Source organism: Argiope bruennichi, chromosome 5 (assembly GCF_947563725.1).
Source record: "Argiope bruennichi chromosome 5, qqArgBrue1.1, whole genome shotgun sequence".
In the NCBI taxonomy this organism is placed as follows: domain Eukaryota; kingdom Metazoa; phylum Arthropoda; class Arachnida; order Araneae; family Araneidae; genus Argiope; species Argiope bruennichi.
In genome coordinates, this window is record NC_079155.1 from 129,678,129 (window position 1) to 129,697,588 (window position 19,460).

Genomic DNA, 19,460 nt, shown 5'->3' on the forward strand with positions numbered 1-19,460 from the left:
TACAGGGCTTTTTATTTCAGAATCCAGTCCTATAACTTTTGGATGATTTTATTCCACTAAGAGGTAGTGACAGCAATTAGTCAGAAGAGTATTTTTCTAGAATTTTAAGATAGGACAGTTTTTTAGTTATTATTTTTTTATAGTTGATTTTCATTTTCTTTTTGCAACAGTACTATTTTATTTAACCCAAAACCTATGCAATATTTCTATATATTACTTGGTAAAAACAAATATATCATATTTCATCTCACTTCTATTTTGATAAAAGTATAATTTATCAATAGATACACAAAAATATAGTAAGTTCCACATTTGAAAAAGACAGTAATCGCTAGTAAAAGACAGTAATTTTTTTATTAGAATATAAATGTATTAAAATTCATTTATTTAATTCTTCTAATACAAAAAATCAATTTCAAAATAACAAGAATATTCATAATACACTTCATACTAACACTCAGGTAGAAATAAATCTCTCTAGGTGTCCACATTACCTGTCGTTTAAAACAACATCAAAATTGAAATAATAATCCATTTAATTAATCCCTATAAAATTTATATGCTTTCTCTAAAATCATTATTGTCATGTAATCAGCCAATTGGCAATAATACTAAATAGTCCAAAAATTGCATTAAGAACAAATACTAAAGCAAGGCGTTCAATTAAATTATACATCCTATCTTAATCAGAAGTTTATTAAAACCAATTGTCTTACATTAAATAATATATCTTGTTTACTTAATTTCTCAACAAACCTTTTGATTGCTTTTCCACATATGTTTAATATATGCAAAGGTCACTTGAGGATGAATGCAGGGAAGAGCAACATCGGGATTTGTAGACGGATCAGCTCCTAGTAGCATCACTAATGTGCGATTAGACATAGCCTGAAAGTATTGTATTTTATTTAATTAAAAAATAGGTACTTTCAAATAACAGAAAACTCACATTTATGTGGCATATTTTTGAAGAACACAAAACAATAAACTAAATACTTAATTTCAAATAATTCAATTAGTGTGTTCAGCTATTGTTAAATAAGTGAAACTTATATAAAACACAAGAAAAATGATAATACATATAGCATTCAGGCCACTGAATTTGGTAGTAAAATAAAGAGTCAGAACAAGATTCAAAAAATGCCAATAAAAGGCATCTTCATTCAATAAAATACAGAGCATTTAAAATATGAATGATTTTAATGAAAAGGAGTAATGATTTTAAAATCATGACCATTCAACATCATTTATAGATCAGAGAAATGATAGTGAATAATACTTTTCTAGTGGAATGGAAAACAATAAAACTCCGTTTTCTACTGATAGCAAAATAGATATTTTCATTTCAATAATAATTCTATGGAATCAATTTTATATAATCATAAAATTTCAATTTAGGAAGGAGATTAAAAATATGCATATTTCAGTGAAAAAGAGAGTATCATCAATTACCAGTCTTCCAGCTCTTCTGCAAAGGCTAGCATATTTCAACCATGATCTCATATCTTCTTGTGGACTAACAACTAAGGAATGTACCTGCATAATTTTCTGCCAGTCTTCAACTATTCTCTGACATCCCTGAAATACAAATAAGATTTTTTAAAAATAAACATTAGTTGACCTTCAATCTCAATAGACATAACTGTTTTGCATTCAAAGGATACACAGTTTACAATTTGTTACATTATTTTAGGAAATGCAGTACTTTTTACAATTTACGACAGCACAAAGATAAAATTCTATGTCCCAAGCAGATAATAAGTAGAAGCAAACAGATAGTCAAAATAAAAAATAAAACTACCATATTGCTTATTAAACTCCTTTTTTAATATTAAAACAATTTTTGCCTGAGAACTAAAATCAAGCAAGCAAATATTGCAAAGATATTTTATTACAACAAAATTACTTCTGTTTCCACTACACAGAATAATTATTTGAATTACAGCAAGTTTCCTTTTTATCTTAACTTTTTTTTAGCATTCTATCAAATGCTAGTCAGTAAACACATCACTCTACCTCTAGTAACAATAAAGGAGAATATGTTTGTTGTTGGTCTACAAAGCACTGGATACAGAATCATTTAATTTGGCAACAGATATACTTTTGGAAAATAGAGTTCCAACCTCATTGCTATTTTCTTTAAATTTAAATTAATTAAAAATTGAGCAAAATTTGCCATTTTTTTTTATTAATAAAATTTTAGAAATATTATCACACAAAAATTATTTTAATTATAATGATTAAATTTTTTATTTTTTTTATTTTTATGGAATTTTTTTCTAAGCTCTGAAACTTTTGATAAATTATTTTATATGCAAATACTGTAGCAATATATTTCCTTAAACCATTTTCCTTGTTTCTACATTTTTTTTTTTCATATCCTTTAGCAATGCTGCAATGCTAAAGAACACGAAAAAAAGTAGTAATGCTGTTTTACTATTTTTTTTTTTTAATTTTAATAGTTACTCACGTGAGATTATAAAAAATAATTCCATTATATCTAACATGCTCAATACTTATACATAGTGTTCTTTAATAATTTTTAAATTAATCCAAGTCAGTCAATGTGCTATTGAATTTGCTCACATATTATTATAAATAAAAGTGGTAAATCATTTTAATTTTGGTATTTAATATTTTATTGAGAGAAAAAGAAAATGAAAAAGCATTACATAAAATAATCAGGATTTAGCTGTTCAATGACATAGATACTAATGTTTTTTCTGAGACTGTAACTAGTACATAACTTTATTTAAGAAGCTATAGATAGAACAAAAAGAGCTAGTATAAAGCTACAAAAATAAGATGGTGTAAAGACCTAGCTCAAATTGGAAGCTGTGTAGCACCTTCTTTAGGAAATATCAATAAGATTTAATTGAAGCTGATTAGCATGTAACGATTATGATCATTTATTACATGATTATAATAATATAAAAAAGAATATTTTTTTAAAATAAATTTTATAGTTAAAAAAACCTTAATGTTTCATTAAAAAAAGTAATTTCAACAGTATACCATTCTCACAAAAAATATATATATATATATATATATATATATATATAGATAACATTAATATAAAATAAGTTAAAATTTAACATTTCATAAGAAATAAGTAAAACAAAGAATTTTCCTTTTACATTCTAGGTTTTTTTGCAATGATGCTGCAAATTAAGATAAGAATTGACCAATTTACATCTTTCATATAAAAGTAAAGAAAAAATTAGTGACTTTACCTGCAGTCTGTCCCACCATTTTTGTTTAATAGCCTCTCTACGCTCTGGAATTAATTTGTATTGGATAACTTCCTCAAGTTCAGAAAACATCTGAACATGTACCATTGCCTTAAAAAATTTTTAAAAATTAGTTTTCTAAAATTAAATAAAAATTAAAATTGAAAACTTATTTACATGTAACTGCAAATATTAACATAACAGATTTCAAGCAAAGCATTTAAAGCTTTAGTTCTATAATCATTTATTAAGACATTATATAATCACTTATTGATTATATAAGAATATTATTTATCAATATAAGATAAACTATTGAATAAAAGAACTATTTTAGTAACTAGAATGTAAAGTTAAATTATAATAATTACCATAACACATTATCAAGACATAAAAATAAAATAAATTTTCCCAGCAATTTTTAAAAAAAAATTCATGTACAATAATGGCATTAGAACTGTTTCTTTCAAGTAAATGACTTCATCTTTTTCATGTTAAGGAAAGAAAAAAAAAATTTCCAGCAGAAAACTGGGCATCTATGAGAATATTCATTCAGAATTCATTCATGAATGATTTTAATTAAATTAATTTTCATAAACATCCTTTTTTCTAAGTGAATTTAAATAGAAATTTTTTATTTAAATTACCTCTACTTTTTAATCATTAATTCATTATAATATTCATTATAATATTCATTATAATGCATTCATAAACAATATGGTATCTATGCATTTAAAGTAATGAATTATAATTATATTAAGTCTGAAATTCACTACTAGCATTTATGGAATGCAAGTAATTCATAATTGAATTCTAAAAATATTAAAGTATTTCATTACTATTAAAAAAGTGTAAAAAAATATAAAAAAATTCTAGCATATTAGGAATTTTATGAGCTATTTACTCACTCCATAAGCTCTGCTGTAACTTTCTCCAGCAAGCGCAGTAAGTTCTGTATCAAGAAGATCACGAGCTTTATCAATGAACTACAAAATTGATAGAAAAATAAATTATCAAGAACGAACGAACAAACAAACAAACACACACACACACACAAAAAAAAAAAAAAAAAATGTTTTTTTAAGGCATAATTTAAAACAATGTACAACTATAAAGGATTACTTTATTTCAAAATGTTTTTAAAGTTTGTGAAGAAAAAAATATGATTTTGTAACTTACAAAACTTTTATATCATGGAGAGGTGGAGGAGAATTCAATATCTAAATTTAAGTGACACAAAGCTTTAAAATAAAAATATGACTTTTCTAAGCATTTCAAGGAAGGAAATATTGTAGGTAAGTTAAAGATAACAATAGAAAATTAGTTTTGGGGGATTTCTTTTAAACTAATGTAATGCAAAAAAATTATGAAAAATATGCAAAAAAGCAAATATGCAATACAACTTAGCAATTATTATCTAAAAAATTCCAAAGTGATTCCATATAAAAGAAAGATAAAATAAATAATTTCATAATAATTTAATAATATAAAATAATAATTTCAATAAACAACAAAGACTCCTCAACCTGATATGACAAAGACTTTCAAGTTGATATGTTATTAATTTTTTTAGTTATTATAAAAACGGGTTTGCAATCTTGACAATTGGTTGAGACAAAAATATTGAATATCTCTGAATATTTCTCCATATTTTTTAAGCTACCAATCTATATTATTTTAAAAACAGTTATAATAAGTAAACATTTTCCTTTATTTACATATTCACAGAAATCAACTCCAAAACAATAAGCAGCATAAGCTATATTTCATAGTACAAAATACAAATTCAAAGGATACAGAAGTACAAATACAGGATAAAGAAGCCTCCTTGAGTTTTCTAAGCCTCCTTGAGTTTGTCTACAATTAAAACTCAAATCGAAATATCTAATCATCAGACAAATTTGATGGCAAAATTAGTTACCATAAACATTCTACAATAATAGATTTTTTTTCCTATAGAAATCAGAACTTGAAGTTCAATTCAGCTCAGAAACATATCTACATAAAATGGGATCCACCATTTTAATATCCAGAGCATTTACCAAAACAGTATCCCTTCTCCCCTTTCTTTTAAACAGAAATTTGCATCCTCCCTACCATGAAACTTTATACCACAGGATACAGAGATTAAAACTAGAATTAAACCTAAATAATACATAATAATTTTTCAACATTTGATTAACATTTACAAATTAGTCACTCTGTGATTATTTGATTCATCTATCATTTTAACCGTATTAATTTCACAAAACCAGCTAACTTATGTTTACTTTTTTAATTTGTTTCATTCTTCAAATGCTTAAAAAAATCAATAAACAATAAAGACTCCTTAAAAGCAAAAAACTTTGCTACACAAAAAAAATTTTATTGGTACTTGAAAAAAATTTAATATTTTTTTTTTTAAAAAGGAAATAATATTGAATACTTTGCAGCTAATTTAGGCCCTTATATTCAAAAATTAAAGAACATTAAGTGAAATGACTTTCAAAAGAATCTGAAAATTATTTATCAGGTCAGTCTTCAATTTATTTTAAATAATAATAAATGTACACCATTTAACTAAACATAAGGTACATATTTAAGCAAATAATATCATAAAACTGAATAACAAATTAATTGTACTTGAAATCAAGAAAAATTAGTCATATATATTTTTTAAAATTAACACCTGATAATATTCATTAAACAAAAAAAAAGTTATTTGAAACATCTAAAATAATTGTTAGCACCTAGTAATAATTTTTATAAAATTTATGAAATGTTTATTAATAAAATAATATTAATAAACATATGTAATATTAGCAAAAATAGTTATAAATTTTGAACATCTGAATTTTTTAATTTTACAGAAAAAAGCGGTTTCATTTTTTTTTTTATATCTTTACAAACATGTTTCTAATAATATGCTGACTGTAAAACTTTAACTTTGAAAAATATATTAGTTTGGAGTTTTTTTGTATCTAACATATTGGGTTTAGGTTAGTTAGGTAAAAATAAACATATTTAAAGCTGTGCCTGTAGTTTTTTTTTTTTTTCTATTTTCTCACACAATCTATAAATTAAATTGATTATATTATTTATTTACATACAAAACTTTTCATGCCAAATATAATTTGAAATCTAAATTTTGCCAGTTCCCAGATCTAATTAATTATATTTAATAAAACCTTCTTGACCTAGGGCAAAACAAATATAACTGTGAGATTTGTTTTACCCGAACACATCAAAAATTAAAATGAAAAAATCAGCAAGTTAAATTGGAAATTAAAAGGAAAGCAAATTTTTGAGATTATCTTTATCATTCTCCATGTGCCATTTGATTCAAAATGCTTTTCAACTAAATATACAAATGATGTTAATTAATAAAATTTGATAAGAGATTTTGTGAGTTTGTCAGTGTGGATATTCTTACTTTTTTTGCTGAACTAATATATACTCATATTTTCACTCCATTTTTTTCCTCCCCAGATTGCATCAATGTATCATTCAGGTCAATTGATAAGATACTATTTTTTTAAAACTGTACTTAAAAAATTGCACAATATGTTACTAATTCAACAAGAAAAAATAAATTCTTGTTAAAGTAGTTATTTAAATAATAAATCAACTAGCCAAGGAAAAAAGATGCACAGTTAAATTTTTTTCTGTTTGGGAAATTTTGGGAAAATGGATTGAAATTCAGATAAAATAATTTTATATAAATGGTAATGCTACAGAAGATGAACAATACTTCTGTTGGTGCAATTGTCTTTTAATCAGCATATACCATGTAAATCACCTATTATATGAAATAAAAATATGAATTCAATATTGATTCTAAACATGTCTTTTACAATAATAATAATAATAATAATAATAAAAAAATACTGGAAAAAACTCAAGGTATGCAATTTGTAAATAATCTAATATAAATTGAAGAGGGAACAATTTGAAGATCAAGAACTTCAAGCCATTTACTTCCAACAAAATCCAGAACTTCATGATCAAATAACAAATAAATGCAAAGCTTTTACTTTTTAGATGATTTAACAGCGGTGAATCACATTTCAAAAAACAAGAATGCATTCTCATGAGCGCAATATATCAAGATATTTCAATACGTAAGACTATATTAATAGTCAAAAATGATATTAGGTTATAATGCTAGTAAAGAAGGTGTGGATATTCATGATCATCTCTTGAATACTTATATTTGTGAAAGGCAAATGCACTACTACCCTAAGATTATAGAAAAATAAATCATTGGAAAGATTTTAGAAAAACTGGATAAATTATTATTAATCTTTCTACATATATATTTAATTGAATGTCCATTTGTTTGTTTAAAGTCTATACAATTCCATACTCCCTTGATAGAATTAGGGGGAAAAACATGTGGCATTTTCTTTTGCAGCTAAAAGAATTAATTGCACTATTGAAACCTTTTACAGCCCCTTAAAGAGGTTAAGAAGAGTGTAGAATTATTATTATTATTATTTGCAATTTTAGAGCATATCACTGAATAAAAACAATTTTTTACACAAATTTAAAATTTAAAAAATTGTTTATGAAAATTTCTGATTTTAATCATTTTTTTTCTAAATTAATTTAAACACAATTTATAACAATATTTTCTGTTGAAATTTTATGCCTATTTTACTGTTTAATTGCATTTGTCACTCTTCCAGTGGTAAAGTTATTTTCTTGAAATTTTCATTTCTACATTTATTTCGTAATGAATATAATAATATATTTTTAAATACTGCCATTTAACATTTTTGCCTTTTACATTAGTCTTATTTATGTCTTATAATTTAACACTCTCACATTATTAGGGTCTTACTTTTACATAGCCCATGTCTTTTTCATGGCTGTTTTTTTTAGCTTGAGTTCAAATAAATAAAATAACTTTATAAATTTCTTAATTTTTATTTAATTATTATATATTTTATCATGCCAACTTCATAGTCTTATTTTTAAAAAAATGTGCCAGCAGATACTAGGCAGCTTTTATTTTATAGAAATCTTCTATGAAAAAAGAATGATATGGAAGGATTGATGTAGTCAGACTGTAAATGGGAATCCAGAATTACTCCTGGAGAAATTTCCAACTCTATTTCAAAGTTATTTAGATTACAAAATTTTTTTCTTTGAAGTTTCCAAATTTCTGCATGATGGCTATACTTGCTTTTCTCTTTCCTCTGTGACACAGTCTGATCTGTCTTTTAATTTCAGTTTATCTCCACACCCTGCACATCATTAGGAAAATATTCACCAAATATGTAGTTTCAGAAATGAACATAGTATTAGTGCTGCTGTTTCCCTTGTATAGTCATTGCTAAATCAAAATGAGTTCACAAGAACAATTTTGATTCAGTATATTCCTCTTGGGTTGAATAGTAAAATCTACTTTAATAATATTTTCAATTGCCCATTCAAAAAGTTGTTGCAGATTCAGATTTGATTTCCATATTACCTCCATTCTGTCACAAGGTTCTTTTCCATAAGCTGTAGTATTAAAGTATTCAATCTCCATTCACTGTAAAATTTCTTTTGTGAAAACAGAGGCTCTTTTTTATTTATTATCTTTATTTTTAAATTTTATTTATTTTGTATTGGCCAGCAAATTTATCTAAAAAATATTAATTAGAAATTTTTGATATTGGAACATCAGAATTAATATTATATCAGTATTATATGCATATTTTTTACAGACTGCATTTATTTTTAATAACTTTTATGACAATAAAGTTAAAAAGTGCAAGCATTTTAAGTTTTTAAAATATGAGATAAAAGGTATTACTAGCAGATTATATGTCTGCATGATTTGTTTTAGATTTATTAATATAATCCTTTTTCTTTTCAGGCTAGCTTTCCTATGTATTTTAATGATATTTCTGCATGAAATCAGCCTTTTTTCCAAATCAATATAAATAGCCATTTGTGACAAATATTATGAAAATCAGAGATGGTGATGTAGACTGTGTTGAAAAGGATAGATGGCATCACCCACTCTGATTATTTAAGCTCAAAAAAGTGAGAGGATTTTTTTTTTTTTAAATTTTTGCTGTGCTTCAGGATAAAAGATATAGTTTTGGAATGGTAAGAATATCCATCTCCTAATCTGCTTTTATAATGTCGATTTGTGCCTGCATGAATGACTGGAATAAAGTAAACATATTATGAGAACTCATTGTCTTGTATCCTAAAAGAAAGATGTGAAATGCTTTCTAATGAAGTTTCTAATTTTGTTTTTAATTAATTTTTTTACATATGGTAATTTCAAGTAAACTAAATTTAAGAGAGACAAATTTCTGCTATTTATTAAAATTTAATGTAGTTATAATAACAAGTGAAATTAAACTTCATTTATGTGAGAATTTTATGCTGTAAAAATCACCCCTTGTCAAAATGGTGGATAAGTTCAAGATGCAATAATAAATGTATTATTATGAGCATGCTAATTTAATTCAGATTTGTATAAGCTAAAATTTTAATCCAGTCCAAATCTTGATATTATGTGCATTCAATTTCAATATCTATATAATGTAACCAAAAATTTTAATATTTAAATACACAAAATTTTATCTCTAAAATATTAACGTCAGTTTCAAAGTGTCCAGTAACTATTCCTCTGAATTTGTCTGCAAGCTTTGTTGTAAAAAAAAAATATTAAGGTTAATGTGAAATTTACTGATGATATGAAATTGAATTCTGCTTTACAATGCCATCAAATATAGTTTTTATTTCTGGAAAAATTTATTGTGTTTACTTTATATTTAAAACCACAGCATTTTAAACTTTATCAATCACATAGAAATATTTCTTTCAATGTTTTTCACTCCCCACTTTGGAAAGAAAAATAATATTTTTTGCCAACATTATTAGTCCCAAACTTTAGAAGAAACCAATGTTCTATGAATATGAAAAAGACTATCTAAGACTATATAAGGATCATACATACTATGAGAAACCCTGGAATAGTAGCTGGAACTTAACAAGCTTTCCTTTCACAGAAGATTTTTGGTCACCAATATAAGAGCATAAAACAATTTACTTTATTTTGAGAAACAGTTTCAATTGAAGTTGCAAAAAGGTTTTTTAACCTTTATGGCCATCTACATTTTGAAAGAAAATATTAATGCCTAGGATAATCATCTTGCATGTCCCATTCTTGTTAAGCTCCTGATTTAAATTCTTACCCTGTCTTAATCTGAAATTTACCCAATCTGATACTTCACATTATCAAACACATCTTGCCTTACTCACACACACACACAAAAATTCCAAAATTGAAAGTATTTAATTAATGATATCACTTACCTGCTGTGCTGCATGAAAATCAGAACGATGGATAGAAAGAATAGCCTGATAAAATGCACTGTCTGTGGTGGCACGTGGAATGACTCTGGTATACTCCTCCATGCTTTCCCAATGGCCTACAGAAAACCTCTTGCCATTAAAAGGAATTAAATGACATATAAATGTTTTTAAATGACTTATTATTGTTTCATGAATACACTAATATCTTGAATAATGCCAGTTCAAAAATCAGGATCTAACTTGGTATATAAGTACAAGAGAATCTCAATTAATTACAAACCTGGGTGACAAAAACATATATTTGAAAGAAAAATGTAGTTTTCATGCATATTATACAAAGTACTACATACTAAAATAAGAGAGATAAACAAAACAAAGAGGAGCTTCGCTCAGCAGTTTTTAATGTATTCTTCACCTTAAATACATTTATTGCTCGTTAATATTTATTTTTACTTGAAGTCTTATAAGCTAGAATTCATTTTGTTAGTCGGTAGCCTTCTATATTTGTAATGCTTTTAGGTAGATTTCTTATAGGAAGACTACCTATTGCAATGGTCCTCAAGACACAATTTTGGGAAAATGTATGCAAATCTTCACCAATCATACGCCCTAGAACTCAAAACTACCTTTTGTTCAAAAGTTACACATACGCACAGATTTTTAGATTTTTTCCTGTTTTAAAAAAGATAAATTGAGCAATTTTGTTTGGATTTTAACCAAATTGGAATACGCTGTAAGAATTCTTAAAAACCTCGGATGAGTTTGTAAATGGGCCCTCTAGCTCATAAAGGGTAAAAATGTTGAAATTTCCATTTCACTATAACTTCCTTATTATTGAAGATAGAAAAATAAATCAAATTTAGCCAAATTAGTGTCACATTAAGACAAACAATTTTTTTATTAAAGTTTTTCAATAGTTGCAATTGCTTTAAAGTTCGAGTTAAAAAGTGATTTTCAAGTTTAATTTTGACTGTTTAAATTTTAATATAAACAGTGAAGGATATAGCGACAAAGGCTGTTATCCCATTTGAGCAAAAAAGTTACAGCTAATGGATATCAAAATACTTGAGGGCTTGATTAAAGTTGCTTAGATGATGTTTGCTTGCAAGAGTTTGTGAGATAAGAAAGGCAAAAGAAATGTTCAGCTGTTTTATGTTGCCAATTTTGAAATCATTTAAATGCACATACAGAAAAAGTTAAAAGCTTGAATCAAACTAACTAAATAAAATAAAGAAGGACAAAGATTTAATGGCAATATTATGTAAAAACAATCAGTTCAATGGTGCTTTTAATTTGATGGTCCTTTGGTTTGATGTCGATTGCATTACTGAGAGTATACTGTATTAAAATATCTCAGTTTTAATACAAGTATGGGTACTTTTATGCAGTTAAGCCTTAAGTTTGCTAATGGCACACAATCAATACACAAATGCCAAAAAATACATATTTTTTTAAGGTGATGGTAAATTTTCCCTCACCCCAATTAATAGTTATAATTGAAATATTAAACTGGGTATGAGATAAGATCTTAGAAACAATATTAATTATGGCAGACAATTTTCGTTCTCTAATATAAATGAAAAATGAAACAATAGATTTGTATTTTTTGTTATAATATGTTATTGTTTGCAATTAATTGCAAGGAAATTTTCAAATGGTTGTTAATTTCTTCAAATAGATTTAAAATACATAGTTACAGTTTTTGCTGACTAATACAAACTTTTGGCCCTTTCTAGAAACTTTGAATCTTTTCAATAACATAAAATTTGTTACAAGCTTAGATTTATATATTATCTTTTGTAATATTTGTATTTATTTTGCAATAAATACTGAATTATTGGATAGCAATATAAGCATTACGTATGATTGCTTCATATGTAATATTTCAATTTTACTTCATTGTATGTGAAGTATAGAGAAGGTTCTGTAATTGTCAAAAAAAAATTCAAATTCCAGATATTGATGAAACTTTTCATTTTGGATTTTTCTGAGTCCAAAAAACAAATATTTGCCATTATGTATGTCTATAAGAGAGTCTGTCTGTAACAGTGATAACTCAAAGAAGCTTTGAGGCAGACAAATGAAATTTCATATATGGTATTTACACCAAATGTGTAAATTTCTATCAAATATTGAGCATACTCTATTCAGAAGGAAATCTGTTTGTCCAGTTTGAGCACAAATTGTCACAATAATTACATAATGAAAAGAGCGATGTAAATAAAATTTAGTACACAAGTTTAGGATCTAAAATGGAGATTTTTATAAAATTTTGAACCAAATGTGCCAAGTGGTTATCTGTCGGTCTGTACATTCTCATTAATGCAAATGAAATAATTAATAAACTCAATGCCGTTCATTATAATGTCTAGTGGCTACAATTATAATTAAATTTTGGTGTGAATCAGTCTGAAAAAATATGCCCAAAACACATATTCTCAAAATAGATTCAGTAAAAATGGTATTCATGCCAAAGTTCTGTAATTTGTAATTATTTTGCAAGTTATTAGTGAATGCTATTCAAAGTATATGTGGCCTTATCCAAGATACACAATGATAAAAGGGAGATAATTAATTGGTGGATATATCAGAATGTTTTGGGAAGACCATTCCTTTTGGCTTTTGTCTAAAAGATTGAAAGGAATTTAAAAATAGTAATTTAGTTGATGAGGAATCTACCTATGCCTTCCAGCTTGACGAGAGGAATTATTTTTAAGTGAGCCAAAATCTATCAAGATTGTAATTCTTGTTTTCTGTTCTGGTGGCTCTAAGGTACCACTTCAACAAAAAGGTTTTCTCATGAATCTCTGAAATTTATTGAAAGTCTCTTCTTCCCCATACAAGTCCAACAGTTCAAAGGCATTATTGCTATTAATTTCTTAATGGAAATATACATCAAGATTAGCCACTTCTGAATTCTCATGAGTAATATTATTTATAGCTCATTTTTGAAAGAAAAAAAATCTTTTAATCAAAAAATAAACTTTTATTTTATTATTCTGGATTGGAGACATTTAATAGGAAAACAACTCTTTCTGATGCTAAGTGTTCCAATTGTATAAAAACTGCATAAGTTTTTCAAAAATAATATACATGGAAAAAAAACTCCTGCTTTTGAAAACTAATTTTTATATAGCTAATAACTTACCTAATCCCCAAGCTGCTGCAGCAGCAATAGGAGCCATTTTAGTTTTAACCGAATCTTCAACAGTTGGCCATGTTTCAGTGGACAGTTGATACAGTTGGCCCCTATATAAAATAAGGAAATATATCAAAAAGTAAATAATAAATTTCTGGATTTAAAATGCTCTTTTAGAAGTTTCTAAAATAAGTATTCAAAGATATTAAGCAAATATATACAGTTGCAAGAGATCATACAAAACTAATTAAAATTTCATTTGAATTTTTTCATTAACCAGAGTGAGCATTTTCTCCAAAAATTTAATGATATTTACATAAAATAGCAGATTTGAAGTTCAGCTTTGAAAAATAGTGAAAACAATGAGTATCCTTTTTTATTTTAAAATTTTTTTTTCCTCTTGTTTAAAGTTTGAGTAAATATGGAATTTTGGTGCTAAGCCATACTAAATTTTATTCAATTTGTTGTTGTGTTTTAAAGGTTGCAATTGTTATTTACTTTGCTGGTGAATCTAGCTCTAAAGTATCAGCAGTATTATTACACATCCCTATATATAAGAATGTCTGATCTTTCCTATAAAAGTCTCATAGTTCACTAACATTATTACCATTTCTGTTTTATATATGCCAGGCAAGATTGACAATTTCTTTAAAATGCATTGTATGGGCACAAATATACCTAAGTAATGGCATTCTACCCATTTATGAGTTAAATCTGACATGTGGAACAAAATTATAAAGTGGTCCAAAAATCATATATTAAAAACCTCTTTATTCAGCGTGTTGTATTTCTGAGATCAAGTTCATATGACAGAGGGCAATCAATATGACAGCGGGAAATTTGATATAAATCTACAATTATCAAGATAAATCAGATAAAAAAAATCCAATCATCAAGCAAATTGTATTTTTGAGTTATGATGATCCAGTAAACATTCACATGAAGATAAATAATTAAATTTCTTCTAAATGGATTCTAGCCAAAATTTAATTAGGTGTGCATAACCTTCATTGTGTGTGTATTTTAAATCATCATGAGCATAGACAGCTAGGAAGACAGATAGCCATAATTCCAAAAATGATTCGTTCAGACTTGGAAAGTTCTGAAACATAGAGATCATCAAAATCTCAATTCAAATCTTTGGACAAATACAATTAGTTTCCTTTTTCAAAAGATTATTACAATACTTTCACTTTTACTATATAAAAAAGTAAATACTTGAATGTAATACCAAAGTATCCATAAAAATTTATGTAGGAATTCACCTTTAGTTGGTGTATATTATAAATATAAAAATTATATAACTCATTCAACACCTTAGCAGTTCACAAAACTTAAAAAGAATTCTTCATGTAACAATTTAATTTACAAAGTTAAATAAAATAATTGTTCAAATTTTCTCAGCAGAAATAAATATTTAGTTGTTTAAAATTATTTTCGAGTTGTTTACATTCTAATAAATTGACTGATAACTACCTAATTGAAGCTCAATTTTACCTGATATGAAAACCGATTATCTTGTTTAAATATTATACGTTAGTCATTATACAAAAATTTAAAATGTTATCCTAATTTGATCTCCAAAAAACCATCTATAAAAAATATGCTTGGCCATTCTTTCCATGAATATATATAGACATAGTTACATAAGTTTCTAAAAGAATGGTAGAAAATTTAAAAATATTTAACCCGTGGGAAATTAAAAATTATGCTATTATTTTATTTCTAGAAATATTATTATTTCTATGCAATATTATTTTATTTCTTATTATTCTTATGTAATCGAATTATTCAAATATTACATGTGAAACTGTTATCAAAAGCTTTAAATGAAATTTCATTTTACCACTAATTGTTTGAACATAAATCCACATTTTAAGGAGGGGGGGGGGAAAGAAAGAATTTACCATTCTCCTAAAACCTCCAAACATCTCATCTGTCCCATAATAAGTTCCATGTCATCTGGTCTTTGTTCTCTAGCCTGTTGATAAGCTGCAAGAGCTTTATCCCATTTGTGTAATTTCTCATACCAACGCTCTTTCACTTTCTAGAAACCAAAAACATTTCACTTAATATTCTTAAAAATAATGCTGATATATTATTAATATTTTTAAATCAATAATTTCAAATAAATTAAACAGGTTTCTTTATAAAGTATACTGTTTAGAAGACAATAAATTTCTTTAGAGCAAAACAAATTAATCAATGGAACCAGCAAGTTTTCTAATGTTCTAATATTGGAAAAGGTATTGAGAATAAAAGAATGAAACACTACATTGGTGTGGCTTTCTGTTCATATTTTAGGTATTTAGGTTTTGGTCATGAAAAACACTCTGAGGGAATGATTGTGAGTGAGTTTGGCATTCCAACATGCTGAATATACCATTAAATAATTTATCAAATAAAAAAAACATAATCATTCACGATTAGGTAATAAAATTATTAGAAAATCCACAACATTTAAGCTTTTGAATCTTGATTCATTTTCTCTTCTTTCTTTTTTTTTTCTTTTTTTTTTATTCTTTATATAAACAGCCATTGCCAAAAAAATTACATGCACTGGCTATTTTTTGGGGCAAGGGATATTAATTAAGAATACGTAACACCTCATACATTTAGAAATGAATAATCATCCTGTGAAATCAGTTTACACTTTAAAAACTTATTATTATTATATATAAACATAAGAGTTCTTTATAATATTTTGGCAATATTTTTCAAAAAAAAAAAAAAAAAAGGTATTGAATAAACATTTAGGTAATTTTTCAGATTTTCTAAAATTATTAAAGTTTAAGAAATAAAAGAAAAATTGGTTATTAGCTATGAAAGAAGAAATTGTACATGAGAAATTAATTTACCAGCTCTGCTCCATGATTTTTCATAGCATACTCCAGCACTCCAGCAGCTGCTTCAGGTTGATGTAACTTATTGTTGATGCTGAAAGCAAATTCAAAATCTTAAGACTCTGGCTGAGTACATTGTGAAAGGGCATATGCCTGTGTGGTTTAATATTAAGTTAATGCATTCATGTACTTATGGTTCCAAACATTTTTTAAATCTTATCCCATATTCATGTTATCTCTCTGATGATCTCAAGAATTTTATAGACCAGATTATTCAATGAAATGGGTACTTTGCTACTTCAGAAAATATACTTTTGTCTATGCTCAGTGATGAACGTAAAATTCAAAGAGAATTTGGTTTACGACATGTTTTAAAAGCAAGAACAGAAAGTAAAGTCAGGAAGTTTAAAGTTCCAAAGGATTGCATCAACATAATATCATGGCTTGAAAATAACTGAGCCCCCCCCCCCCTGCTAAAACATGTTTCCAGTGACTAAAAGATTTTATACAAAGGGCATCTGAAGCTGAACCAAACAGTATAGGAAACTCGGTTATCGACTTTCCCTGGCTTCCTTGTCACATGCAAGCAGGAAAAAGACTTGTGAAATTGATGACTGAATCAGCTTAAAATGTCTGTGGTTCAATTGGAAGAGAAGGATACATAAGAGCAAAAATTGAATCATGTATGAATATGTCAAAATTTAATTTAAAAAAAAACAGTTTAATGGGGCAATGAAGATGAAAAAAAAAAAAAAAAAAAAAAAAAAAAAACATTTTGCAGCTGTAACATTTGTAATCATTAAAGATTTAGAAGTAAAAAATGCAAAATTTGACATAATTTTTTTAAAATTATTATTATACTTTGTAATTACTAATTTATTCCAATTGTAATGCTTATATATGCACTAAAAATCATCTTTTGTAACATTATATAAACAAAAAATTGATAAAAATACTTTATCAAAGTTTAGAATTTTTCATTTTTTTTTTTACAAACTTTAAACTCTTTACAGGACCTCAAAATATTATTGTATTGCAAACTGAATTAAAAAAAAATCTTTTTAAGTTTAAAGGCTAACTTTTCTCTACTATTACCAAACTAAAATCTAAGAAACTTTTTTAAAAGACCTTTTGAAAAATTTCCATTTTTTTTTCCAAATTTCAAATTTTTTGAGGCACCTTATGATAATGTAATATTGCAACCAAATTTTTAAGAATTGTTTTTGAAATTAAAATTCAACTTTTCCACACTATTACTTAACTAAAATCTACAAAAAATTTTTAAAGGCCCATTTTAGAAACTTCCATTTTTTTTTTTTTTTTTTTACAAATTGGTTTTTACAAATGGCACCTCAAGATGTAACATTGCAAATAAATTTTTAAAAATTGTTTTTCTACTTAAAAGGTAGCTTTCCCACACTATTACCAAACTAAAATCTTAAAAAAACTGTGCTTTATACTTAATAATTCTCTTTTACCAAAATATTTTGCTTTTATTTACTTGCAAATTATTCGAATTCACCTCTTCATCTTTTTTATCCTCATCATTATAATGAATATTTCTTGTGGTGAATGCTGAACATGCAAATCTCCCACAAAAGAAAAAAAAAAAAGACATCATTGCAGAATGATGATAATGAATAATAACAAAGATTTGTATGAATCTATTTGATGATTTCAGTTTTATTTATACACTCACTGGTATTAAATTATGATCAAATTATACCTTATTAGAGTTTCCAAAATTTCACTAGTCGGTCCTTTGTGAAATTCATCTTCTTTATAATGTAAGGCTTTGGCATATGCTCTACATTCCATGGCCTTTTCTCCCAACAATGTGGATTTTAAAGGTAAAGGACCCTAAAATTTAAATTATTTAAAATATTATGGAAAGACAATTTAATTTCAATTAATAGCTTATTTATTATATTGGAAATAAAAATTGATAATTAAATAAGCTTTCTAATATTTTAAAAGAGAAATGAAAAGATGATATACAGTGGTGGACAAAATTGTGGACACTTTTGAAAATCGTTTTTTAACTTTATACGCATATAGAAAATGTTACATTTCACAAAATGCAAACTCTTATATATCATTTTAAAAAGAATTTAATGCTGATTTCAATACAAATATATATATATATATATATATATATATATATATATATATATATATATATATATATATATATATATATATATATATATATATATATATATTTGCAATACAAAAAAGTTATTCTTATTTTAATCTGATTAACAAACACAGAGATTAAGTGGATTATAATTTCTAACTTTAATGACAAATCACTATTCTTGTTCTGGGAATCAATCAAATGCTAATAACTGCTAGCAGAAGCTGACATCATGTTTAAATATGGAACAAGCCATTATTGTGTTTTTTTCTGTAGAAGGAAGACTGTTTTTTTATGTAATCAAATAGCAAGTTAGAACTTTCGTTAAACTTTTTAATATATAGTTGGAATTTTTGTAAATATTTCTAATATTTAGTCAAGAAGCAATGACATCAATTAAAAGAATAGATTGGAAACCTAGAAAAAGAACTAAGATTATTGTGTTACATGAATTTGGTCTTTCCTATGCTGAAATTGCAAGAGAAGTGGGTGGTTCAGTGACTACATCTGAAGTCTGAAAGTTTTGTTTATGATATTAGGAGACAAATTCAATGAAAAACAAAGCAGGAAATGGCTGAAAAAGGTGCACCACATCTGTTGATGACAGGAGAATAAAGATTATGTCTCTAAGATAGAAGAATGTCATGAATGGCCATCTGAAGTCAATTGAATGATGCATGCATTTATGTCAGTTCAAGAACAATCAGGAGAAGATTATTAGATGTTGGACTAAAAGGTAGAATCCAACGAAAAAATCTCAATTTACAGTAGCATATAAAAAGATTACAGTGGGCAAAGGAATGCATTAATTG

The 19,460-nt window shown here is 26.0% G+C and overlaps 1 protein-coding gene across 2 annotated transcripts in view; it reads right to left on the reverse strand.

Annotated features, from left to right (window-relative positions):
* The window catches only part of LOC129968767 (serine/threonine-protein kinase mTOR-like), a 132,784-nt gene that overhangs the window by 43,058 nt on the left and 70,266 nt on the right, over positions 1-19,460 (reverse strand). For both annotated transcript variants that reach the window (XM_056083002.1, XM_056083001.1), the window contains exons 30-38: positions 18,238-18,371; positions 16,527-16,605; positions 15,576-15,715; positions 13,678-13,778; positions 10,530-10,645; positions 4,136-4,213; positions 3,234-3,341; positions 1,453-1,578; positions 757-888 (exon numbers count right to left, since the gene is read on the reverse strand). In XM_056083002.1, the coding sequence (XP_055938977.1) occupies positions 757-888; positions 1,453-1,578; positions 3,234-3,341; positions 4,136-4,213; positions 10,530-10,645; positions 13,678-13,778; positions 15,576-15,715; positions 16,527-16,605; positions 18,238-18,371 (1,014 nt within the window). The remainder of the gene's footprint in view (positions 1-756; positions 889-1,452; positions 1,579-3,233; positions 3,342-4,135; positions 4,214-10,529; positions 10,646-13,677; positions 13,779-15,575; positions 15,716-16,526; positions 16,606-18,237; positions 18,372-19,460) is intronic.